Below are 26,188 nucleotides of genomic sequence, written 5' to 3' on the forward strand. Positions count from 1 at the left end.
TTGTGGTACAGGGGCTTGAACTCAGGCCCTACACCTTGAGCCACTCCACCAGCCCTTTTTGTGTTAGGTGTTTTCGATATATGGTCTCGCGAACTATTTGCCCAGGCTGGCTTCGAACCGCGATCCCCCTGGTCTCTGCTTCCTGAGTAGCTAGGATTACAGGTACGAGCACCAGCACCCGTCTGGAACTTGAAGTTTTTATGTGCTACTTGCATGGAATTAACCCGCAAAGACTACAGCCCCTGATCGCTCTCTGGAATGTTATTTCCCAGTTCCGAGACGGGGAGGGAACAGGGAAAGCAGCTCTAAAGCGAAATAGTTCCCCGCACCACCTTGGACTCACTGGGTGGTCGGAGACCAGCCTATAAGCTATCCCTAGCTTTATCTACCCCAGCTATCTCCACTCGTTCAGAGACTTAACATATTTGAAGGCCTTAAGTTATTTGAGGGCCTCCACTATCCCTAATTTCACAGGCCCTGTCTGGCTGAAGCAAGAGGAGCAGAACCAGATCCTGGCCTGGGCCCCTAGTGATGGTTGAAACCCATCTAAATCCAAAGGATGACAGGGCCTTTTGCAACCCAAAGCATCCATGAGAGGTCCAGGAAAGCTGGCTGTGGATTAGAGCTTGAAAGCTAATGGCCTGCAGCCAGAGTTGCATTTTTACTACTTCAAGAAATCATTTAACTACATTTTTAAATGGAGGTGTTTACATTCACACCAGTTTCCACTTTTTCACGAAAAATTGGAAAATCTAGGCCCATGTTCCCACAAGAGGACAAAGTGCTGGAGCTGCCTTCTTCAATGAATGAACTTATTTAGGACTGAGTGCTGAGATGCCTTTTCTGGGTCATATATTTTTAATTAACATTATTATTAAAGTAATACATTCTTGTGGTGTGTTTGGACAGTTTGTGCCTTGGTATATGTAGAGGATTGGTTCCAGGACCTCCTCCTCCTGTCATGGTAACAAAATTCACAGGACTTGGGTTTGAACTCAGGACTTTGAGCTTGCAAAGCATGTGCTTTACAGCTTGAGCCACTCCTCCAGTCCATTTTGCACTGGATATTTTGGAGATGGGGTCTCACAAACTATTTGCCCAGGCTGGACTCAAACCTCAATCTTTCCAATCTCAGCCTCCCAATTAGCTAGGATTGTAGGCATGAGCCACTGGTGCCTTGCTAGGGCTGGCTTTTTGTCAGTTACAGTCACTACTAAATCCCCAAGCATCTAGAATAGTGCACATAGGCGATGATTAACTAGTGAAAGAATAAATATTTGTTCTAGAACCTAGAATTGGGTCATGAGGAATTAGTAGGAGTTTATTAGGGAGGGGAAAGTCATTCTCTGGAGAAGGGAACAGAAGATACAAAGCTAAGGAGGATACCAGAACACAATGGTTTGGAACAGGTAAGAAGTACATGGTGTCGGGCATGGCGTTCCATGCCTGTAATTCCAGCACTCAGAAGCTGAGGCAGGAGGATTACAAGTTAAAGCCAGCTTGAGCTACATAGTGGAGTGGAGAAAAATAGCCAGCCAGGGCTACTTATGGAGTGGAGAAAACTAGATGAAGGCTAAGAGGTGGAAATCCAAGGGTTAGCTGGGATCCCCGCGGGGAAGATGTGGAACTGGTGTCCCTGTGGAGAGATGAGGAGAGGCAGCTCTGCAGGAGCAGGGGAGGAAGAACTCAAGAGGGAGTCCTAGGCAGAGCTGGTGTCTGGGCCTTAGCGGGGGAAAGATGAGCTGTTGGTACCTGGGCCGATGGTGGCTCAGGCCCAGGTCCCAGCACCCAGAGCACATTCACAGCTTAGCTAAGTAGAGCACCTGTTAGGCTAACGTGACGTATAGCCCCAGACAACTCGCTGAGCCTCAGTTTGTTGTTTTGTAAAATGAGAATAATGAGTACCACTCACACAATGGTTGTGAGGATCAAATGAAGCCCTGCCAGGAAGAGACACTATTAACTAAAAAGCACGCTAGATCCATGAGCACATCCATGAAGCCTAGATCCATGGCTCAGCAGACAGGCAGACTTCACTCATGTCACATACCGTAAGCGCCCTCATAGATACTTTATGAGTTTTTTGGGGGTGGCAGTATGGGGTTTGAACTCAGGGCCTCACTCTTGCTCAAGGTGCTCTACCACTTGAGCCACTCCACTGGCTCTTATAGACACTGTAATGGGGTCATCTTTGGCAATGCCCCAGGCCCCAAACCCACCTCGACCCCACCCCTTGGTGTGTGTGACACCAAGTCTGACTACATTCCTCTGTCTGGATGACCTGAAACAAGGTGTCCAGAAAGAGGTATGTTAACCAGGTCCATGCCAGCTGCTATAACCAATAGACCCTAATATGTATAATGACTCAGAGAGGTTTATTTCTGGAGAGCTCTCATAACTTTCCAAAGCTGATATTGCAATTTGATGGATGCTGCGCCCCCAGGCACTGATAACAGACCCTGTTCCTGTTTTTTTGTGGCCCCACAGTCTCCAAGAGCCTCATCATAGTCTATATTCAGCCAACTAAAGCAGAAAGAGTGTGGAAGGCACACACCTATTTCTTCAAAGCCTTGTCCCAGAAACAGCACACATCATTCCACTCATATTCAATTGGTGAGAACTAGACATAGTCACACCTAACTGCAGGGGAGGGTGGGAATTTAAGCTTAGCTATGTACCCAAGAAAAAGAGGACAAGGATTTGTGCTGAGTAGCTCCTTAATTACTGACACTGAAGGGCCACAGCCCTACAGGCATCAGTAGGGCAGAGAGTGGATGACAGAGAAGAGGGCACTCCTTAAAGAAGGAGTACCCCAAATCTAAGTGGTAGGTGACCTCAAGTCTTAAGTAAGCCTACACTTAGAGTGAAATGTAAGTCTTTCTAGTGGAGACATGAATGTTGAAATTGAGGACCTCTGGTTAAAGACACGTAAGTTCATCAAGACTGAGAGTAGAGGTCACCCTTCAACCAGGAGTACTAGCTACAAACTGAATATTTATGTACTCCCTATGTTAGTCATCTTTCCATTACTGTGACAAAATAGCCAAGATAATCAGCTTATAAGGAACAAACACTTGTTTGAGCACATGGTTTCAGAGGTTTAAGTCTATGGTCACTTGGCCCCGTTGCTTTGGGCCAGTGGCAAGGCAGTGCATTATGGTGGGAGCACATGACTGAAGAGGTCTATTCACTTCATGGTGGCCGAGAAGCAAAGTGAGGAAGGGGCTTGGGCCCCAATATCATCTTTAAGAGGATGCCTCATAACCCAACTTCCTCCCAATAGGCTCTATCTCTCAGAGGTTCCACCACAGGCTGGTGACCAAGCTTTCAACACATGGACCTTTGTGGGATATTCAAAATTCAAACACCCGCCCAGTTCAAATGCTGGAACACTAGGGCTGGGGGTGTAGCTCAATGGTAGAACACTTTCCTAGCATACACAAGGCCCTGGGTTCAATTGTCTGTGAAAAAGAAGAGGAGGAGAAGGAAGAGAAAGAGGAGGAGGAGGAGGAGAAAGGAAAAAGAAATCTACTCATGATGCTGAAACAGGAGGATCCTGTGAGCCCAGAAATTAGGGGACAGTCTAGGCAACATAGCAAGACACTGAAAAAAAAATGTTCTTTCCTCCTCAAAATGTTGAATCGCTAACCCCGAATGTGATAGCATTTGGAGAAGGGACCTTTGGGAGGTAATTAGGTCACAAGGAGGATTCCCTTAGGATTGGATTAGTGCTCTTATAAGGAGAGAGCATGCTTCCTTTCTCTCTGCTCTCTGCCACCTGAAGACATAGCAAAATGATGGCCATTTGAAAACCAGGAAGCGGTTTCACCAAACACTGGATCTGCCTGTATCCAGTGGATATCCCACTATCCAGAATTGTCAGAGAAATAAGGGCTTGTTATTTGAACCACCCAGTTTATGGTATTTTTCCCTTCCTTCCTTCTTTTCTTCCTTCCTTCCTTCCTTTTTGGTGGGACTGGAGTTTGAACTCAGGGCTTCGCACTTGCAAAGCAGGCTTTCTACCACTTGAGCCACACCTCTAGTCCAGTTTTGCTCTGGTTCTTTTGGAGATGGGGTCTCTCAAACTATTTGTCCCGGCTGGCCTCAAACTGTGATCCTCTTGGTCTCAGCCTCCGAAGTAGCTAGGATTACAGGTGTGAGCCACTGGTGCTTGGCTTATGGTATTTTTTTTTTTATAGCAGCCTGAGATAAGATAGACATATACAGAGGCAGGATTTTTATGTCAGTGAACATGAATGCACATGTGTCTTTGGCACAGAGATGCCTGATCCGTTCCCTTATTCAAAGGTGAGCATGTGTGTACCTAGTTACACACCTAGTCCCTGGGATGTCTGCATACACATGGACCTCTGTGCAGGTGTGCCTGTCATATATATGTACCTGTCCTTGGGACTATGCATATATATACATATATGTCTGAAGACTCAGGTGCATTTATGAGAGAAAGCCTATATTCAAAACATGTCCACCTGAATGGTCTTTGTGCATGGCCATGCATATGAAAGGTGTATACCCACCTGCACACTTGGACACATGCATGGGATGACAGCCTGGATAGGAGTAGAAACTCCACACATGCACACTGCCTGGGGCAGAGGTGCTGGGGCACATACTTGGGATGTAGTAGGCACGACATAAGTACGTACTGAGTACAGGACCTCTGTGGATACAAGGCATGTGTAGGCCTATCCACAGGAACTCCTGCCAAAGGGCCAGGTACAAAGGTGCCTAGTTGTGTGACCACGAACTTCTGAGTTCTCAGACATGACCTTGGAGCTCCCTTGTTGAGCCAGACTACTCTGGGCTCCTCAGTGGGCACATGGAGGCCTCCACCGTGTGCATGGGGTGCGTTGGAGGCATGTGTGTGCATGCGTGAACGTGGTGTGTGTGTAGGAAGAGGCGTTCGCTCTCTTAGACCTTGCTTCTTTCTGTGGTTTGGTTTCTATAGAGACACTTCCTGTGGCAGAGAAAAGAGGTAGTGAGCTGGTGTTTCAGGATGTGAGGGCCTGCAGGAGCAGAGCCGGGATCTCTCCACCGCCTGCCCGCCACCCTGCAAGCTCTGGCCAGTCTGCCTACAGTCCCAATGGTGGGCGGCCCCCGTGGCGGGGACCCGTGAGCAGCAGCGGCATGCCAGGGAAGCCCAAGCACCTGGGTGTCCCCAACGGGCGCATGGTGAGTGTGGGCTCTGGGCCAGGGCCACAAGGAGGGGGTGGGCACACCCAGGGTGGAGCTCAGGAGGCACACCCAGCAGAGCTGAGCAGGAGCCCATGGGCTGCCAGCAGGTAGGAGAAGTTAGGTACAGAAAACAGCGGGCAGTGGGACCTGGTGCCCTCACCCCAGGACCTTCCCAGATGCCCTGCTAGGAGCCCAGGGCATCCCTGGGGCTGAAACCAGGGCAGAGCAGCCACAAGGTATAGACAGACTTACTGCTCCCTCAGCTGATACTGGGGCTAACCCCATCAGGAGCTGCCTGTATCCCAGAGTTGCAGGGAGACCTGATGAGCCCCTTGCCTTCTGCCCACTCCCACAGTGGCCCAACCCCCTGCTCCTCACTCAGCCTCAGTCCTCCCCTCCTCATCACATGCTCTAGGTGGCTAAGGTCAGGTTAGGGGTAGCCCTTCGCTGGGTCACTGCTCTCTAGCTCCACCTGCTCCAGAGGTGTCCTGCCAGAACTAGTGTTCTTTGGGCAGCCTGGGATGGGTCAGCAAGGACATGCCAGGTTGCACAGCCTCTGCCTGTCCCATCCCTGAGCTTCCAGGAAGTGGTGGTGTAGACCCTGGCTGCAGCTGCCCCACCCTCTATACCCTCTCTGTGGCTGCTGATCCCTGGCTGCAGCTGCCCTGGGAGGCTCTGGCTCTCCTCATTCATTCAGCAGGTAGGGCAGGCTCTGTCAGGCTCCCCTTTTCTCCCTAGGGACCTGGCTCATTTGGAAGAACAACCTAACAACCCCAGGAAGGCCAGGAACCCCCCACCCACTAGACCCCAGCATTCATTGGAGAAAGCCAATGGATCCAGAGTGACCTGCGTTCCAGTCCTGGCTCAGTGGTTCCTTACTGAAAGGGGTCCTCTCTGACCCTCAGTTTTCTCATCTGTAAAATGGGGAGATAAGAATGAATCACAGTCTTGTTGAGATGACTAAGTGGCTTGATGAAATACGAGACCCTTGATCCATTGTGAGGGCTGTGTTAATGTCAGCTCAATGTCTCCTACATTCTCAGCCCTTCTTTAAGGATTTTCTGCCTTACCAAGAAGCAGAGCCACCTCTTTTCCCATTCCTGCCTCCTAGTTCCCAATACCCATCTCCATCTCTCCTCCTTCCAACATCCCTTTACTGCCCAGCTCCCGGGTTAGCTGGTAGGAGAGAGACAAATTCCCCAAGGCTGGCTCTGCTCCCATCTCACTGTCTCTACCACCAACCCAACTTTGAAAGCTCAGGAGCCCATCTGCCTTGCACTCCTGTCCTGAAGGCATGATGATTACCCAGTCCTTTTTCAAGTGACCAGGTCACAAAGCCAAGGGGAGAAACCCCAGCTCTACCTTGGGAGGGCAGCTGGATTGATACTTCTGAAGCAGTGCCCAAAATGCAGGGGAGGTGACAGGGCCAGAGACAGCCCCAGCCTCTGTAGCCCCTGTATTAGCCCAAAAGTCATCGAGAGGAGGGAGGGTACCCCAGTCTCTGCCTGTGGTCCTGTGAAGCCCACTGAAACCCTGGCTCCTCTCACAACTGTCATACACAGATTTATCTTTGCTCTCCTTGGGCCCATTCTGAACTCTCTGTGCTACATCTTGGGAATCCAAGGGTCACAGATTAACTGTTTGCTGCCCACTGAGAAACTGTATGGGGCCGTGCATGGCTGGAGCAGGGAAGAGTAGACAGTCATGGGGACTGTGGCATGAATGTGAATGGAGAGATCCTGTGGGCCAGGTGCCTTGTTCCTTCTGGACTTATCTCCCAAGGGATATTCAGGGGAATAAATGATGTGCCAAGGTCAGCTATCAAATAGAAGGGTCAACATTTGAGCAACACTCCCTCCCTCAGCACGGCTTAGCTCTGGTTCGCCCCCACCTCTCCCTACCACCCTCCCCCCACTGTCATTCCTTGCTGAGGCAGCTTCAGTCACCAGCATTTTTCTGTCACTTTGCTTGTCAGGCAGTTGCAATGAAACCTGTCACTTAGAGACGGTTCCCTGCCCCCTCCCAAAGATGTCTTCACTAAGCCCCAACTGCCACTTCATTTGCGCACTCACTCATTCACTCAACAATCTCTCCTTAGTTAGGGTCTGCTCTGTGCTGCTTCATCCTAGACACCCAGGCCATCAGCACAGCCCCTGCCCTTGTGTGGTCCCAGTCTGGCAGGGCACAAGGGACATGGGTGAAAGTACTGGAAAAAAAGTCAAGGATGGAGAAACCCTGAAGGAGAAAAAAATTCTCCACTAACTTCAACCACCATGGAAGATGGTCCTTAAAGGGCATGCAAGCTACAGGGGGCAATGGCCCAGGGAGAGACTTGTGGACAGGATAACATCGAGTGACTGTGGGGGACACAGTCCAAGGAGAGGGTACAAGTTTAGCTTGGAATTAAATCACATTCTATCACAACCAGAGGTTGTTACTGTTCCCTTCCTGGCAAAGAGACCTACAAGTCCATGCATCTTTCTCTATGTACTCGGTGTCCATCTCAGGGCTGGGTGCTCCAGTGCAGGGTGACTTTACAAAATGGTCATGGCTGGGATCAGCTTCAGAGGGCTAGTTCAATCTGAAGGGACCAGCTACCCACGGTTGTGTGAACATTCCAAGAGAGTGTCTTAGAGCCTCAAGGATGAGATGATGGTACAGGTGTCCAGGACAAAAGATGCTCAATAAATCACCTTCCCTTTGATGTCTGAGCCCTCCAGGAGGCACAGTTCAAAAGGAGTCCCTGGGCCCTTCACTTCTGGTTGGCCTTGCCCACCTGTGCCCCAAGGGCTGAGGTTCTGGGCCTCCCACCTCCTCTGTCCACAAAAGGAAGTAGTGTGAGGAGGTGGGGAGGAGACCTCAGGTTCCAGAGACAGGAAAGCTTGGTTCTAAACTCAGCTGTGCCTTCCCAGCTCTACGATGTCTTTGGACCTCGGTTTCCTCATCTGTAAATGGGGCAATGATACCTGTTGCAGAAGATAAGGATGTAATGATGGAGTGAGGACATGGGTTCCACCTGCACAGTTGGAGCTCAGGATATTTGGATCTTGTCTTCTCTTAGTATCGTCAGGTCCCAGCGGCTCACTCAGAGCCAATTTCTGAGCTCAAGGGATGGCAAACAAGTCTTACCGTGGGTTAGGGATTTCACTGGTCACCACACCCTTCCTCACAGTTTCTTCCCCTTTTGTCCATTCACTCACCACTTCTCCTCAAACAGGCAGAGTGTGGAGGCAAGGCCAGCCCCGCTCAACACAACTTCCCCAGGCCAGGTGCCTGTGCAGGTTGGAGCCCCAGCCGGCAGGCATCTGCACCCCACTTTGCCAAGGAATACTGCTCTGAGTAAAGCATTCACATGCAGGGGACTTGTTCAGCCTTCACAGAGGCCAGGAATTCAGGAATGCTGAGCCCTAGGCTAACCAGGGGGAAACTGAGGATCAGGGGTGGCAGAGCTGGAGTTAGACTCCATCGCTACTCCTTCCCAGCTCTAGATTTCTGCCCCTACACCAGCTCACTCCCAACTAGGCTGACAAAAGAGAGGCTGGAATGAATAAATAAGGTGGCAGTGACAGGTAATGGAGGGGTGGATCAGCAGCTGAGCCTCCAGAATGGGGAGGGTGCCTGGGCCTCCACCCTGAGGGGTGCTTCAGAGCACCAGACAGGAGGAAGGGGGTTCTTTCCCCCAACAAGGCCTGCCCTCCAGGAGCCACCAGGCTGGCAGGGGAAGAGAGGCCCAGACAGCTGTGGGCATGGGTGCAATGGGAGGGGAAATTAAAGGGAGACTGATTATTTGGGGATGACTGATGCCTAAGGGCAGGGGTCTGGGAGCAGCTCTGATGGGGTTCAGGGGTGCAGAAACATGTACTCAGGCAGAGGACAGCAAGGCAGAATTCAGGAGTGTGCAGGGGTGTGGGAAAAACAGAAAAGTTTGATGAAGTGTGGGGTGGAGGTGAGGGGGAGGGAAGTGGGTGATGCTGGAGGAGTTCCTTAGTCAGGCCCAAGTAGGATTTAAACAGTAACCTGGCAACTGCAACCTCCTGAGAGGGGTGGGGAGAGAAGAAGGTCCAGAGTGGGGCAGTGGGGACCTAGGAGACAGTCCTACTTGAGGACACAGATGTTCCACTAAACAATGTATACATAAAACCTCTGAGAGTCAAAATCCAAGTGTAGGCTGACTTCAGTGCCACTGCCTTTGACCATGTCTGGAATTCCTGGCTATGGAGGGATTCCCACAAAGTTCAGGGTGATTTAGGGATGGAAGACAGGACGGAGACTGGGGATTCAGAAGGAAGGCAAGGCCAGGCCAGGCAGCCCCAGCAAGGGGAAGGACGATGTTCCCTGAGAAGGAGGGGGGTGGGAATGGCAGTGTCTCTGAAGCTGGGAACACAGCTGCAGCTGCAGAGCAGCCGGGGGAGGCAGATCACAGCAGGTGCGGGCCTGCGAAGGAAAAGGGCTGGCTGATAGGGACATCGCAGCCCAGCAGCTGGGTTCACTGGACTGCCACTCGCGCTGGCCTCTCGTCCCCAGGAGTTAGGACTCCTGCAGCAGTGGGAAGCGCTTATGTTCAAGGCGGAGATGACTTTGATGACACAGGTCACCTGGGGGAGTGCGAGGTAGGGCAAGGGAGGGCGGGGTCGTGGGAGGGGGGTGGCTGAGGGGAGAGGACAAGCTAGGCATGGTGTACAAGCGAGCGGGTCCCACGCCCAGAGAGCGCTGAGCAAACTCTCTGGGCTCAGCTAGTTCTCATCACCTCCTGCTCTGGATGGGAGATGAGGCTCAGGGAAGAGCCATGGTTGTAAAACTAGAAAAAAGGCAAGGCTGGTCTTGAAATGCCCCCTTCCCTCCCCCAAACACACACAACCCCTGTGCTCACACTTCTGTCTGTGGCAGAATCCCAAACTCAAATACCTAACAGCAGGGTCAGTCATGCTGTATGCCAGGTAGTGTTTCGAGTTATGTCCATTTAATTCATTTAATTGAAGCAGTCCTTTGAAGTCAGGACCATTACTTGTTCCATTTTTAGGGAGGAAGGAACTGAGGCTCAGAGAGGGTAAGTATCTTTTCCAAGGTCACACAGTACAAATTTTGAACTCAAGTAGTCTGGGGTAACTGCCTCCCTGCCACCTCCAAAAGAAACATAGATGCATCAAACTTGCCCCAAAGTCCTCTAACAAGAGGGCCAGCCCCTTCTAGGGAAGGCCACTATCTGCTAAGTGCCAGCCATGGTGTACATGCTGGTACAGTCTTAAAGAAGAGGCAGAAATCTAGGGTTTGATGTAAAATCTCTCCATTTTCATTTATATGTGTGTATATATATATTTGCAGTATTGGGGTTTAAACTCAGGGCCTCACACTTGCTAGGCAGGTGCTCTTACCACTTGAGCCACTCCACCAGCCCTTCATTTTCAAAATGAGAAGCCCCCTTAAACTTAAAAAAAACTGTTCTGGGGGCTCAAGATAATAATAATACTCTACATATCTAGAGGCCAGATCTGGCTTATGGATGACTGCTGTGTGACCTGGGTGATCCCAGGGTGGGAGTGGGAAGCAGAGAAGCAGGGAAGAGAGGCTTTCTAGGGGGAGCTGTCCCCAGGCCTGTTGCAAGTGGGGATGGATAGAAGGGACAGGTGATGGAAGTTCCTGTGATCTGACAAGTCCTCATGAAAATGTAGGAGGGAAAAGGGAGAAATTGGAGATGACTCAGGCCCTGATGCTGGGAGCCCAGGTGACGGGAAGAAAGGATGCAAGAAGCTAGTTCAGTACTGTTTTGGTGGGGACAGAAGGGACTTCCATTTGGGGCTGGCTGAGTTTCAATGTTTTGTGGGACATTTTGGGGAGATGCAAGCAGGAAGTTGGCTATGTGTGGTTGGAGCTGGAGATTTGGGACAAAGGACCCAGGACAGAGCCAGGGAGGAGTAGAAGCCACCCACACAGGTAGGAGATCAGAAGGGGGCTTGGGGAGTTGCTAGGAAGGTAGGAAGGGAACAAGAGAAAGCACTACACGTCATTTCTAGAAGAGTGTTTTTCTGTTTCGGTAATGATTGGGATTCCCAGAGTAGTCAGAGTCAGTGGCATTGTGGGGGAGGATGATGTCGGCCTGTATGACAGTGTTACTCAGAGCACAGTCCCTCAACCAGCATCAGCGTTGCCTCAGAGCTCCCTAGAAATGGAGAGCCTGGGGCCCCATCCTAGGATCTACCTGAACTTGAACAGGATTAATGGATGTAGATCCTTCTGGTCACTGTGTGCTAAAGTTTGAGAACTATTGCTCGATACCATAAAAATAGCACCCTTACCCTGGCCAAGGTGGGGTGGGACCTGTGGAAGAACATGAGCCCCAATAGGAAACTTGCAAGGAGATCATTGGCTACACCAATGCAGCCAATGAAGGAGACATCTCTCCTTCCTCAAAGACAACAGCAACCATTGATATAGCCTTTACCTCGTGCTGGCCACTGTTCTATATGCTATAAATATATTATATACTGATTGGATCCTCACAACAGCCTCAGGAAGGAAGTCACTATTTTTAGCATCATCCCTATTTACAGATGGAAGCCAATAAGTGAATCAACTTGCCCAGTCACCTAGCTAATAAGTAGCAGAGACAGGATTAATGCACACTTAGCAAAGGCTGAGGAAGGGAGGAACCAGGGGCCACTCAAAGGGTACCTTGCATAAATCCCAGTATACAGTGGTTGGCACATGGTGGAAAAGGAGCAAAGCAACATTTAAATAATAAAAGATGCTTCTAATAGGCTTAAAAATAATAAACTATAAAATACAATGTAAAAAGAAAAAACCAAAAGGAACCAGGACAGCCTGAGAAAAACCTTGACCAACCAGTGACTGACTAGGGATAACCAACATGACCCTTCAGATATAGGAGAACACAGTTGCAGCTCCTTGGGGGCTGGGGCCACAACTGTCCCTTGCAATTCCTCACTGGGCTCTACTCTGACTTTCTACCTTGGGTCTCTCCTAGGTTCTGGCTGTTTCAGATGGAGGTAAGTGACAATATGTGGAGGCATGACTTCGGGGGAGGGTAGAGGGAGGTAGAAGTGAGTGGGGACATTCCTGCCACTTGCTATTTTTCCAGGGAATATACCTGCAGAGTGGATGCTTACCTGGAGGTGGGGTTGGGCCAGGAGCTGGGAAAGGAAGGAGGGTTCACCCCCATTTGTCCATCCCCCTACAGAGCTGAGCAGCACAGCAGCGTCCCAGGACCGGTGCGAGGGCCGAGGAAGCAACCTCAGTATCCACAGTCTCCCCAGTGGTTCCAACAGCCCCTTCCCCACGGAGGAGCAGCCTGTGGCCAGCTGGGCTTTATCCTTTGAGCGTCTGTTGCAAGACCCACTGGGCCTGGCTTATTTCACAGTAAGCCCTGGGGTGGGATGGAGGGGGGAAGAGCAGACAGTAGATGCCACCGCAGGGAGAGGGGGAAGAGGCACAGGAGAGGGCTTGGGTAGAACTTGGCCAGAGTGGGCCCCCTCTCCTCACTCTCTCATCTAGCCTTTCTTTGGCACTTTTTCCCTCTTCTCCCATCTGGCAACTCTTCTTCCTTTTCTCTGTCCTTGTCTCTGCTTCTTATTTTCTCGCTGTGCCTCCGGATCTGGCTCCATCTGTCTGTCTGGTCTCTTGGCCCTGTGTCTGTCCTAATGTTTGAACACGTCCCTGATACAGTCTCTGTCTAACCAGCCTCTCCCTGCTCCTCTCAGGAATTCCTGAAGAAGGAGTTCAGCGCAGAGAATGTGACTTTCTGGAAGGCTTGCGAACGCTTCCAACAGATCCCAGCCAGCGACACCCAGCAGGTGGGGGAGGGGGAGGAGAGTGGGGCAAAAGGGTGCGGACCAAGGCCTGGAGTATGCTCCCTAACCTCTGCCTGTCCCTCCTCCCCCAGCTAGCTCAGGAGGCCCGCAACATCTACCAGGAGTTCCTGTCCAGCCAGGCGCTGAGCCCAGTGAACATCGACCGGCAGGCCTGGCTGGGCGAGGAGGTGCTGGCCCAGCCCCGTCCGGATATGTTTCGGGCACAGCAGCTTCAAGTGAGTGGTGCCAAGAGGGTGGCCTGGGCCGAGGGGGCGTGGTCTTAGAAGGAAGAGAAACGTAGCAGGGGGTGGGGTCACATTCAGGGGCGGAGCCTGAGCGGCGAGAGGTAAAAGGCAAATTTGGGTGCAAAACCAGCGTCAGGGGCAGGGCCAGGATGAAGACCGAAGACCATGGTAGCAGAAGCTGCGGTAAACAAAAGGCTGGGGGCGGGGCCTGGGCACTAGGTAGGTAACAGGAACCGAGATCGAGAGGGGCAGGAGGCTCCCTCCCTAAGGTTGGTGGCCTGTCCTATGACCCGACCTGGGATGCAGGTGGCGCGCCTTGCGTCCCCCTGCCCTCTTGCCACCCACGCCTGCTTGCCCCGCAGATCTTCAACTTGATGAAGTTCGACAGCTATGCCCGCTTTGTCAAATCCCCGCTGTACCGCGAGTGCCTCCTGGCCGAGGCCGAGGGTCGCCCCCTGCGGGAACCTGGCTCCTCGCGCCTGGGCAGCCCCGACACCACCAGAAAGGTGCGGACGAGAGGCCGGGGGAGGAGGGGATGGGAGCCGGCGGACAGTCCGCAAGAGGAGGCACCCGGAGGCAGATGTGCGGGTGTGAGCCCAGGATCTGCGGGCGGGCTGGTGCCCACCTTGGCACCAACGCCTTCCCTGTGCCCGCAGAAGCCAAAGCTGAAGCCTGGGAAGTCGCTGCCGCTGGGCGTGGAGGAGTTGGGGCAGCTGCCCCTTGCTGAGGGCCCTGGTGGCCGTCCACTCCTCAAATCCTTCCGTAGAGGTGAGGGCAGGTGCGGGCCGCGGAGATGAGGGGGCGCGGGAGTTTGGGCAAGTTTCAGAAACACCCCCTCCTTCTACTTGGCCCACACTGTGTAATTCTGATTTTAAAAAAAAGAAAAAGTGGGGGGGCTGGGGGCGTGGTTCAAGTGGTAGAGCGCTTGCCTAATAAGTGCAAAGCCCTGAGTTCAAAGTCCAGCACCTCAAAAAGGAGAAGGAGAAGAAAATAATGAAAAAGAAAGAAGAAATACAGGTCCCTGAGACCACCTCGTTTCCCAGGGTGGTTCTGTTCCCAGGCTAAACCCCAGAAGTTTGGGGGGCCTTCAAAGTAGCAACGCATCCATACCACAGTGGTCCCCTGCAGGATGGCTCCAAACAGGGTCCATCAGGTGGGGGCAAGTCCTCACCAGAGGGATAGGTGAGAGGAAGAGGGCTGTTCCCTTCATTGCTCTCTTCCATAGAGATGACTGGAGGAACCACGAACTTAACCTTGCGCAGAGAGTCTCAGGGCTCCCTCAATTCATCTGCCAGTCTGGACCTGGGTTTCCTTGCCTTTGTTAGCAGCAAATCTGAGGTGAGCTGACTGCTGACAGGTATATTTCTGGTTAGGGCCCGGGCTCAGGTCCCTTTATGTGGATCACTTCCATTCCTGGGTTACTCTACTTGGCCCACCCTTTGGCCTCCTTCCTCTCTTCCTGTTCTCACTCCATCAGGACCCATGTATTTCATGGATGCACATCCCCATCTGGAGGATATGTGTGCATGTACAGCTTGCACACAGGTATATAAGTACGTGTGTGTGTGTGTGTGTGTGTGTGTGTGTGTATGTGGTCAGTGGATGGACCTGTCTGTTGACATGCTCAGGTGTGCATACCTGTGTTCCTGGAGAAGGATGCATCTTAGCCTGCCTCCAGGTGTGCCCTTACATGTGTGCACCCCAGGAAGCTCATCTGCCTCGGTGTATGTGTCTGCATGCCCTTGCATGTTTATGCTTAACTTCCACCCACTCCTGCCCAGAGCCAGAGCCACCGGAAGAGCCTAGGGAGCACCGAGGGTGAGAGTGAAAGCCGCCCAGGGAAGTACTGCTGTGTGTACCTGCCCGATGGCACAGCCTCCTTGGCCCTGGCCCGACCTGGCCTCGCTATCCGCGACATGCTGGCAGGCATCTGTGAGAAACGAGGCCTCTCTCTACCTGACATCAAGGTCTACCTGGTGGGCAATGAGCAGGTGTGAACCTGGCCTGGTCCCAATTCTTCTAACCTTCTTCCTCATCCTGACCCCAAGTTCCATTTTTAATCCCCTGAGCCAGGCTGGCAGAATAGCTCAAGTGGTAGAGCAGCTGCCTAGCAAGTGTGAGACCCTGAGTTCAAATCCCAGTACCATAAAAAAAAAAGACAAAGATAATCCCCTGAGCCAACCCTAATTGTAATCCTACTCCCTATCATCAGCACCTCTCTGACCCCAGCCTCCACCACAACCCTACCCCTACCCCATGCCCAACTCCAAATGGACCCTAACATCAACTCCTCATTCAAAGTCATCCCACAAAAATCTTATCTCCCTCCCCCATACTCATCCTGGTTTCCAGCTTTATCCAGCATCCTACTTTGATGGTCTCAGTGAGATAAAGCTGGAGAGAGGTCACTGCTGGAACTGGGATTTCCCCTCTTTGCTCCCACAGTTCACACTGTGTCACCCCAAAGGCCCTCACCTCCTGCTACCAGGATCATCCAATTGCACCTAACTCCTGAACAACTTTCCTTTAGATGCAGACTAATACTGAGTTTTCAAGAAGAGTCTAGGAGCCAGGCACCGGTGGTTCACACCTGTAATCCTAGATACTCAGGAGGCAGAGATCAGGAGAATTATAGTTCAAAACTAGCCTGGGCAAATACTCAACACTAAGAAAGGGCTGGTGAAGTGGCTCAAGTGGTAGAGCTCCTGCCTAGGAAGCATGAGGCCCTGAGTTCAAACCCCAGTACTTCCCTCTTCCCCCCAAAAAAGAGGAGTCTAGGGGGAAACCCACTTTCACCCATCCAGTTAGGGGATGTAAAGGAACAAGCTGCATTCCAGGGCACTGTCAGGACTTCACTCACCTAAGTCCTAAGGCCTGGCCAAAGTGGGTGAGCTGAGGCGTCTGGACCCAGGCTCTGTCCTCCAGGCCCACAGGCTGGAAGTGAGTCAGGTGATTAGGAGGAGGATCAAACCTCCAGAAGGAGTCTCTTGGGGAAAGGTAGACATTTCTGGGTCTGGAAGGCTTCATGGAAGAGGCAGCAATTGACCTGGATGGAGAGCTGTGGGGGAAGACATTCCAGGGCAAGGGAACAGCTTAGGCAAAGGCCTGGAGGTGAGTATTTGCAGGACATCTCCAGGGACCTGAAGTGCGGGGCCGTGGGGGAGGCAGGTGTGCGGGCAGCAGGAGATGCTCTGCCCACTCTCTCAGGCCACCAGAGCAGCTGCCAACAGCCCAGATGGGCTTTCGTGCCCGCTAAATATAACTTCACCACCCACACTCCACCTGTCCCTGCTGCACAGCACAGGCCTACTGTCTGGGAGATGCTCCCCCTCCCTCCCACCTCCCCACCTCCCCACCCCAGAGCTGGCACAGGCAGTATGGCATTGGGGGTGGTAATCAGTAGGGTTACTGTTTATGTACCTACTGGGTGCCAGGCACTGTGATGGATGCTTTACATCTTTCTGGCCTCATAGTAGTCTTGGGGCCTATATCCTTAGTGAGGAGGGAATGGAGAAAAGTGGACAAGCCTGGGTGGCTGACTGCAGGTGTGTTGTAAGGGAGGAAATGTATCCAGCTGGTCTGGCTGGAATTCCCGTGCCTGAGGCAGGGCAGACCATGGTCCAGGACCTAGGCCTGCCTCTAACTGCGACCCCCATCACACTTCATGCCCAACACAGCTCTCTGTTTCCCATAACAGGGTCTTTCCCAAGCTTCCTCCAGCATTCTTGCCACTCTTTTTTTTTTCTCGTACTGGAGCTTGAACTCAGGGCATCATGCTTGTTAGGTAGGCTCTTTACTACTTGAGCCATTTCACCAGTCTTGCCTCATGAGGCTCCAACTCCAGCCCGGCCTCTTGTCCCATCTGCCCCTCTACCCATCTACTACCCATGACCCTTCTTTCTGATCTTTTGGGAGCCCCACTGGAGGCCATAGGAGGAAATGAAGGTGGTTTTCAAAGGCCCCCAGGGATGACTTGGGGGGTGGGGAGGGACTCTTAGACCCTGCCTGGCTCTGCAGAAGGCCCTGATCCTGGATCAGGATTGCACTGTGCTGGCGGACCAGGAAGTGCGGCTGGAGAACAGGATCACCTTCGAGTGAGTGTCCTGCCCCAAGGCCAGGTCTTGCCTCTGGCTCGGTTTTGTCTTCTGGTCTCCAGGTTTCCCCTTGAGTCCTGTCCCTAATGCTAAAAGTCCTGCCCCCTGGACTAAAGCCTCGCCTTAAGCCAGACTCACCCTCCATGTTCAAGCTCTGCCCCCTCTCCAGGGTGGGTTGTGGGAGATGGGGGGCTGGCTCTCCGGCCCTCTGCAGCCCCAGGGTCCTATGCAGGCTGGAGTTGGCAGCACTGGAGCGCGTGGTGAAAATCTCAGCCAAGCCCACCAAGCGCCTGCAGGAGGCGCTGCAGCCCATCCTGGCAAAGCACGGCCTGAGCCTGGAACAGGTGGCACTGCATCGGGTAAGCTGGGACTGCTGGCCAGGCATGAGGGCAGGAGGTGGCGGGGGTGGGGGGGAAGGTAGTCAGGCAGCAGGAAGAGGGCTGTCTGTCCTATGGGCTGCTAACCTCTCCCTGCAGCCAGGTGAGAAACAGCTGCTGGATCTGGAAGAGCTGGTGAGCACAGTGGCCGCCCAGAGACTGGTTTTGGATAGTGTTCCAGGTAGAGGATATTGGTCTAAGGACTTGATTGGATATGGCTCTGGCCCAGGAGAAAGGGGTTCCAAATGGGAGGCAAACTCTCTTTTCACAGGTGCAAAGATACGGGAAGCCAGCTGCACAGCCCCCTGTGGCAGTCAGGTGAGCAAGGGCCCTAGGGTGCCTTCTGCCACCTGCGACTTCTCACCTCCTGGTTGTGGCTCTAACCCCACATTCTTGCAGGGTTTCCCTCCTAGAACCCAAGACAAGGTCAGTCATCCCTTTCCACTGCCACCCAGTTTGATGGTGGAGGTGCCCAGTGGTTCCACTGCAAAACGGCAGACCTGTGACATTGAAGGTACAGGGGAGGAATGGTGGGAACTGGGGACTAGAGGGACAAGAAAAGTGGGACTGGGGACCATTGAGAGAGTCATCAGAAAGGCCTGAGTTAAGGGAGAAGGTTGAGTTCCATTAGGGCTGGAACAGGAGGGCTGGGGGACCAGAGTCCGAGACAAGGGCAGGCAGTGGGTGGGGAGGGGCTGTGGCCACAGTAAGGCAGCAGGACAGTGGTGGGCTAGCATAGGCAACTTGGTGAAGGTGGGCCTTCTGACCCTGTGACCACCCCCAGGTCTGGTGGAGCTGCTGAACCGGGTGCAGAGCAGTGGGGCCCATGACCAAAGGGGCCTTCTTCGAAAAGAGGACCTGGTGCTTCCAGAATTTCTGCAGCTGCCTGCCCAAAGGCCCAGTCCCCAGGAGGCCTCACCACAGACTGAATCAGATGCCCAGTCCAGGGGGGGACCCTCGGACTCCACTACCAAGCCAGCCCTCTGACATCTATGTGACAGTCCAGGCTGGCTGCATGGCACCTGGCGGGCCAAGCATGCCATGGGTCCGCTCTGCATGCCCTGTCTGTGCCATGAGTGTCCCTGGCCCCTTCCTGCCATGGGCAGGCCCACAGGAGGAGCCGGGAGGGGTTGAGAAGGGACTAAGAGGAGCCACAGCCCACAGCTGTGGGTACCTGGTCTCTCACAGGTTCACCTGCCTAACTCTTGCAACCAGGCCATTGGGGGGGCGGTGGGTCTGGACACAGAGGGGTGGCGTTGGCTGTGCCAGCCTCCCCAGCCTGTGCCAAGCTTCAGCAGGAGGCAGGAGGAGGGGCCGGCCCCTCCTTAGGGAGCTGATATGAGTAAGCCCTGGGGGTGCAGATGGCAGCCCCTCCCCGCAGCCACATAGACTCTACTGTACATATGGATTTTGCAGTTGGCTTGGGGCAGCTGGGTTTGTCCTGGATGTATGATATTGTTATAATTATAATTATTATTATTCTGCCTTGTGGTGTGTTCCTTGTGTGTCACTCTGCCCTGTCCATCCTCCCAACATTACTGCCTCTGTCATCAAAGTCAGTGCCAGGTTCTTGCAGACCTCAGGATGTACCTCCTAACTTCCTGTTTTCAGACTCTCTCTTCCTGTCTGCACAGAATATTGGAGAGGATGAGAAAGGGAATTCCTCCGTCTCCTGCAGCTGGCCTCAGCCATCATCCAGCTGTTCCACAGCTCATCGTTCTGTTGCTGTCTCTGCTTCTATCAGAGACCCAGTGGATTTCTACACATAATTGGGGCTCCTTTGGATGCACCAAAGGCCTAGTATGGGCCACTGTTTTTTGTCAGGGACAGATTCTCACCTTTGTCTGCTTTGGCTGGGTGGTCTTCCCTGTCTCTAAGCAGCCAGGGAAGCCAGGGTCCCACACAGGGAGGGGAAGCAGGCAGGACTTCCCAGAAAGAGGGTCCCCAGCTTGTGGGGAAAGAAGCCAGACTCTGCCCTCTGGAGGTAAGTGCTGCAACAGAGGAAGCAAGGGACTCCCTGGAGCCTCACCTGAGGGGGTGAGGCAGGTCCTGTCTGCTTCAAACAGGTCAGGCTGGGCTTACTAACCCTCTCCCTTCTCATCTAACCCGTTCTTTTTCATTCTTGAAATTCTGGGACAGATCAGTGGGGTTTTTGGTCCACCCTGCCTTCCTCTGGGAGCTTTAGCTTCTGTCCTCTCAGATAACACATAACATTAGACCCCCAAGCTGCTGGTACATTGCTATGGCTTCTCTGGAGGCAGTTCAAGAGTTTCTACTAAAAATTAAAACCAGTATGTGAACTCAGAGATGCCACCAGAAAATCACTCACTCCAGGCATGAGGAGGCCCCTCTCTGCAGGGTTATCTGTGATGGGAAAACTGGCCAACACTCAAATGTGGATGGGATGCGGGAATAATAAAACATGCATGTCCACAGCAGGCAAAGAATTGGGCACAGTATGTCCTAATGTGGAAAAATTTCCAACATTTATTGTTGTTTAGTGAAATAAAACAGAGCCATGCATATGGCATGATCCCCGTGTTAATCTATTTTCTGTTGCTACAACTGAAAATTGTACTACAGGCTGGGTAATTTATTCAGAATAAAGGTTTATTGAGCTCAGTGGTAGAGCTCTGAATTGAATCCCCAACACCAAAAAATAGATAAATTAAATTAAATTAAAATAGAGGTCCATTAAATTCATAGTTTGGGAGGCTGGGAAGCCCAAGAGCATGGTGTCAGCATCTAGATCTTGGTCATTATTTTGTGGTGAAGAACAGCACAGGTTGGGACAGAGCAAGCTAGCCAGAGAGCTGCTTTAATAACAAAGCCACTCCTAAAACACCTCAACCCCTAGTGGATTAATCCAGTCATGATTCCGAGCCAGTCACTTCCCAAAGATGCCATTTCTCAATACTGCTGCACTGGGGACCACGTTTCCAACACATGAACTTTTGGGGAGCACAGTCAAACCACAGTGATACCCCTGTAGGGACGTAAACACACGGGCACTTAAAGTGTACAGAAAGGAAATGTTTTAGAAGTAGATACACCAAACTGATAAGGACACTCACAGGGGACCAGATTGGGGAGAGTGGTAAAGGAGGTTTTAGCCTTGATTTGAATTTTTTTTTTTTTTTGTGGTCGTACTAGGGTTTGAACTTAGGGCTTTATGCTTGCTAGGTAGGCATTCTACCACTTGATCCACAATGCCAGCCCCCAATTTCTTGTTTTTAAGATGTAACTTTAAGCTGAGATCAGTTCGAAGCCAGCCTGGGCAAATAACTTGAGAGGCCCTATCTCAAAAAAACCCAACACAAAAAAGGGCTGGTAGAGTGGTTCAAGGTGTAGGCCCTGAGTTCAAACCCCAGTACCACCCAAAAAAAAATGTATCTTTACATAATTTTAATAATATAAAGAACTCCCCAGGGGTCCTTCTTTATCACTGCTGGCCAACTATCCTTGATAAAATACAATTCTTTCTATTTTTGGTGGTACTGGGGTTTGAACTCAGGGCCTCACTCTTGCTAGGCAGGTGTTCTACCACTTGAACTACACTCTTAGCCTTCAATTCTTCCTCTGGGGACTTGAGACCATCACTACCCTTGGCCCATTTGGTTAGTGGGTATGTTCCTCTACCATAATTCCCTCTGTTTTTCCCTTCCTAACAAAAGCCCTTCCTGGTGTCGGGAAGACCCCATTTCCTCCTCTGAGCTGCTGTGCCCCCAGGATCCCTCAAGGTCCTAGGCCATCAGCAGCCAGGGAAGACAGGCCTCATAGAATCCTAGACTCTGCAGCCTCTTCCCCCCAGACTGGGTCAGCGACCAGTATGCATCCTCCCAACATCCTATTTTATTTTATGTTATTTTTTTGGTGGCATGGAGTTTGATCTCAGGTCATCACACTCACTGGGCAGGGCCTCATAACACTTTAGCCACTCCACCAGTCCTTTCTTTGTGATGGGTTTTTTCAAGACAGGGTCTCACAAACTATTTGCCCAGGGCTGGCTTTGAACTGGGATCCTCCTGATCTGAAAAGCTAGGATTACAGGTGTGAACCACCAGCGCCTCACCTAACATACCATTTTAAAGAAGACTCAGGCCAAAGGAACAGGTGTGGCTTCCTTGAGGACACACAGGGGAACCAAGCCCATGTGGCTCTTAGCCTCTCAGAGACAATCTTGCTACCTGTCTCTTGCCACTCCCCCTACAACAGTCTTAGGGGTTGGGGGAGGGTATGGCATGAGATGGGCACAGGGCACACAGTGACCTGTTTTGGGCCAGGGTGGGGGCAGGTTGGAGGCTCTGGTTGTTCCTCTCGAGCCCCTGCTCAAAGTGCAGAGGGCCAGTGCTCCCTGGGGCAGCCACCCCTATCACACCAAGTGAGCACAAGGTGCAACCTCCAGGGGATCTGGCCTGGTAGTCAGGTGACTCTGACTTCTGAGGGTTGTAGAAGCTAGGATTCATTTTCTCAGGGAAACAAAGGGTCTGATAGGGAGGAACACACATGGTTGGTTCCATCGGCTCAGATGCAGTCCAGGATGGGCACAGGGCTACGAGCTACACAACTCCAGGAGCAGAAGCTGTGTCATTCACATCTTTATTTTTTGTTTCTTTGGTGGTATTGGGGTTTGAACACTGGACCTTGTGCTTGCTAGGCAGGCGCTCTACCACTTGAGTCATGCTCCTGGCCCTTTTATGCTTTCGTTATTTGGATAGGGTCTTACGTTTTGTCTGGCCAACCTCTGATTAGATCCTCCTACCTATGCCTCCCAGGTTGCTGGAATCCCAGGCATGGGCCACCATACCTGACTTATTTGTTGAAGGCGGCCGGGCGGGCGGGGGGAGGTCTTGCTAACTTTTTGCCTGGGCTGGCCTTGATCCTTGATCCTCTTGATCCCCCTCTCCCGAGTAGCTGGGATTATAGGAGTGAATCACCTTGCCTGTTCCTGAAGGGGCCAGGAAGAGTTGGAAGCATGAGCATGTAGAATTGGCCTGTGAAAACTGTAGGGTCAGGGTAAGAAGTGTTCTGTGGTCATTGTAGCACCTATATTCAGATATAGATATAGATCTATTCAGATATAGAGAAAGAAGGTGAAGGGAGAACTGCTATAGAACCAGTGTCTACCTTCAGGCCAGCAAAGGTGCTGGTTGTTAGAATGAAGCCACCAGAATAAGTGGGTAGTGGGGATAACCCCACTAGCCAGCAAGCCACCATGTTCCTTCCCCATCACTGACAGCCTGAAGGAACCCAGAACCCAGTCTAAGACCAGAAGTCTGAATTTAGAAGTGGAGATTGGAACTCAAAGCCTAGAACTGGACCTTGGAATCCAGAACCCAGAATCCCAAAGCTTGACACCAATCCTGAAACTATAGCCAGTAGATGAGAACTCAGAGCCAGAACCCAGAACCCAGAGCTACGACCCAAGAATTCAGAAGTCAGGGCCTGGAGCTCCAGCTGGAAGTAGAATTAGTGTGTGGGTTCCAGAATACAGAACTCAGGACTTGAATTCAAACTCTAGATCCCAGAGTGTCGGGTCTGGAACCTAGATGCTAGAGCCTGGGATTGCCCTCCGGTAGCATGCCACAGCCTCACTCTCTGGACCCTGAAGCCAACACGAAGGACATTGGGCACACGAAGTAGGACGCTGCAGGGTGAGATGATTTCTGAGAAAAGCCCAAAGCAGTTTCAGCTCTTTTGGCCACAGACTTTGGTCTTGTCCATAAATGAGTGACCAGCAAGTGGACTTGCAGGATTAATAATTACCCAGGGTGCTTAACCCCCAAACAGGGATGGGGCATCCTCAGGTCAGCCACCCCTGCGTGGACCTACAGGAGGAAACTTGAGCTACCCATCTGGAAAATGGGACTTGGATGAGACAATGCCTCAGGGCCCTGCCAGCTCTGGGCTGGGGCTGGCAGGTCATATTGAAATCCAGGCTTTCCAAGGAAGAATAAAGCCAGGGAAGGGATTACTCTGTCCCCAGAAGGAGGTGGCAGTGGCCCCCTTACTATATCAGCTAGCCCACTGGTAAGAACCGCTGCTTTTGCTACAGATATGGAAGGAATGCACTGTGGTGTGAGCCATGCTCATGACTGCTTGTGTGTGTGGTCTTGGAGGTCTGAATGCTGGAATGGTTCACTGCCATCACCCAATGGATGACACATAGTGGGCTCAGAGGTTTACTGAATTAATACCGTGTTTGTGAGAAGAGGCAGAAGCTCTCAACTACACTGATGGTTGACCCTGATGGGGAATTGCACAGGTCATTAGCCAGTTCCCCTGCACTTAAAAAAAAAATCCAATTCGAGCCAGGCATGGTAGTGTATGCCTGTAATCCCAGCATTCAGGAAACTGTGAGGATTGTGAATTCAAGGCCAACTTGGGCCATATAGCAAGATCCTATCTCAAAAAAAAAAAAGCAAAACAAAAACAGATCATGGACAAAATAGTCTTTGGCGGTACTGGAGTTTGAACTCAGAGCTTCATGCTTGCTGGGCAGGTGCTCTACCACTTAAGCCACGCCTCCAGCCCCTTTTTGTATTGGTTATTTTTGAGATAGGGTCTTGAGAACTATGTGCTCAGGCTGGCTAATTGTGATCTTCCTGATCCCTGCCTCCTGAGTAGCTAGGATTACAGGCATGAGCACTGGCACCTGACCACAATAGTCTCAAATGTTGGTTTTTCTTCCCTCGATTGTCCTCAAATTTTATGTTCTGCAGAAAAACTCACATGGAACAAACTGTGTATATTTAAGAGCAAACGGATCTTAATCAAGAATTGCAAAATCTTAGTTTGTGCCAACTTCCCCAGCCGGCTCCATTTCTGGACCGCACACTTGTTCTTGGGACTGTTCTCCCCCACTCCCCACCCCCATTCAGCCGTCATGCTGCTCCTGGAGAAATCATTCTGGTTGGCGTGACGAAATTCAATGTATGTCAGCCTCTCACGTTCACACAGACCATACTGTCGACACTTCCTCACCACCTGTTTCTTCCCAACCAGTGACAACTGGCTTCTCTCCCAACACGTCTCTCATTCTTGGGTCACTAAGGCCGCGGCTGCTAAGTCTGCTCTGTTCTCAGATTACTCGATGTCTCAGCCGCATTCGACCCAGTGAACCAGTGTGTCAACCCGACATCCTCGTCATATGTCTTTCTGCTCTTCCTCCTGATCCTGGGCACTCCTCTTGCTCTTTGCTGGTTTCTCTGCCTCTGCCCTGCCTTAAATGTAGGTGCCTCCCTGGGCTGAGCCCTGGGTCCCTGCTCTCCTCACTACTTACTCACCCTAGGTATGAATTCCCAGCAGCAGCCTGAGGTCAGCAGGTGGGCTGGAAGCCAAGTCACCCTGGTCCTCCCCGAGCTGTGACAGGATGCTGGTCTATGTGCAAAGCAGTTAGCAGAAGCAGGTTTTTAAGGCAGGAATGGGGTTGGGGGAAGGTAGCATGATAAACCTGGATTTTGAAAGATTTCTGATTGCTTTCTTTGGAGAACGGGTTGGGGGCAGCCAGGCAGAGCACTTAGGAGACCTTTGCAGTCCTCCAGAGAGGTGAGGGTGGCTCAGCCCAGGGATGGGGCCACAGAGATGTTGGACAGGATCAGGGAGTCCCTGGAGAGGTAAAATTGAGAGAATCAGAGGGAGGCTTGGAGGTGAGGACGAAGAGGAGAAACAAGAGTCAATCATGACCTGCTCAGAGTCTGGCTCAGACTGAGAGTCTGGGTGCTTCGTGCAAAACTGAGCATCTTCCCCCCAAATGGCTCCTCCTCCTGGTGCCTTTTCTCAGTGTGAGACACCCCTAATCAGCTGGGTGCTGGGCCCAGAGAAGGTCTGGGGGACGCCATGGCCAGAGCTTTGGTGTGCAGGCCAGGCAGGAGTCACCATTTAGGGGACACACAGACCCTATCAGCAATCAGAGAGGGAGCAAGTTGGTTGGGTATTAGATGAGCAGGGGGATAGAGATGAGACAGAAAGGTTTTGAAAGTGGTGGATGTGTAAGTCCACAGCATTTTGGAATTATGTCTCTTAAGATGTTTTTCATCAATAACTAACTGCCTCCCACACTCACCCCCAAGCTCATGAACCAGAAATGCCAAAAAATCATAACCTTATTAAAAGGAGGAGCACCCCGAGTTCATCAGGAGCACTTGGATGTGACTGACCCAAGCAGGGAGGGGAAAGGAACAGGTCACGTACACCAGGGTCTCTGTGCCTGCTATGGGAGATTAAGGTGCTTATGTGTGGGGTCTCAGGTCCAGAAAGCCTCTGAGTCCATCCCTAAGGTGACTTTAACAGGGCCTCTGAATCCCAGGATGGAGATTTTCTGACCCAAGAACTCAATTACAAGCATATTCCCCTGCCTCAGCAACACCCCCTGGCTATGCATGAACCCCAACCCTACCTAACCCACTCCCTCCAGGCCGAAGAGGTTCTGAGACATTGAAGCCTCACTAAGTATATTAGGGTCCATGATG

General features: G+C 51.8%; 1 protein-coding gene across 3 annotated transcripts; it reads left to right on the forward strand.

Moving 5' to 3' along the window:
- The first annotated feature begins 4,811 nt into the window (after positions 1-4,811).
- Positions 4,812-19,202, forward strand: Rgs14 (regulator of G protein signaling 14). Of its 3 annotated transcripts, XM_074058746.1 has the most exons (16): positions 4,812-4,866; positions 4,970-5,193; positions 12,179-12,200; positions 12,392-12,570; positions 12,912-13,004; positions 13,094-13,237; positions 13,609-13,752; positions 13,903-14,014; positions 14,472-14,584; positions 15,028-15,237; positions 17,264-17,340; positions 17,573-17,699; positions 17,817-17,898; positions 17,989-18,035; positions 18,117-18,231; positions 18,502-19,202. In XM_074058746.1, the coding sequence occupies exons 2-16, from the start codon at positions 5,149-5,151 to the stop codon at positions 18,702-18,704; spliced, it is 1,713 nt and encodes a 570-aa protein (XP_073914847.1). In that variant the 5' UTR covers positions 4,812-4,866; positions 4,970-5,148; the 3' UTR covers positions 18,705-19,202. The 3 variants fall into 3 exon arrangements, with proteins under 3 accessions (XP_073914847.1, XP_073914848.1, XP_073914846.1); XM_074058747.1 differs by having other exon boundaries at positions 17,817-18,035; XM_074058745.1 differs by lacking the exon at positions 4,812-4,866 and having other exon boundaries at positions 17,817-18,035.
- Positions 19,203-26,188: the final 6,986 nt, after the last annotated feature.

Source organism: Castor canadensis, chromosome 16 (genome assembly GCF_047511655.1).
Source record: "Castor canadensis chromosome 16, mCasCan1.hap1v2, whole genome shotgun sequence".
Taxonomy (NCBI): Eukaryota; Metazoa; Chordata; class Mammalia; order Rodentia; family Castoridae; genus Castor; species Castor canadensis.

Excerpts from the sequence above, each read along its gene's own strand:
- Rgs14 (XM_074058747.1), top strand. The coding sequence starts at position 5,149 with ATGCCAGGGAAGCCCAAGCACCTGGGTGTCCCCAACGGGCGCATG. Across the intron at positions 12,201-12,391 it reads TCTGGCTGTTTCAGATGGAG|AGCTGAGCAGCACAGCAGCG; the intron begins GTAAGTGACAAT and ends ATCCCCCTACAG. Across the intron at positions 13,238-13,608 it reads TTCGGGCACAGCAGCTTCAA|ATCTTCAACTTGATGAAGTT; the intron begins GTGAGTGGTGCC and ends CTTGCCCCGCAG.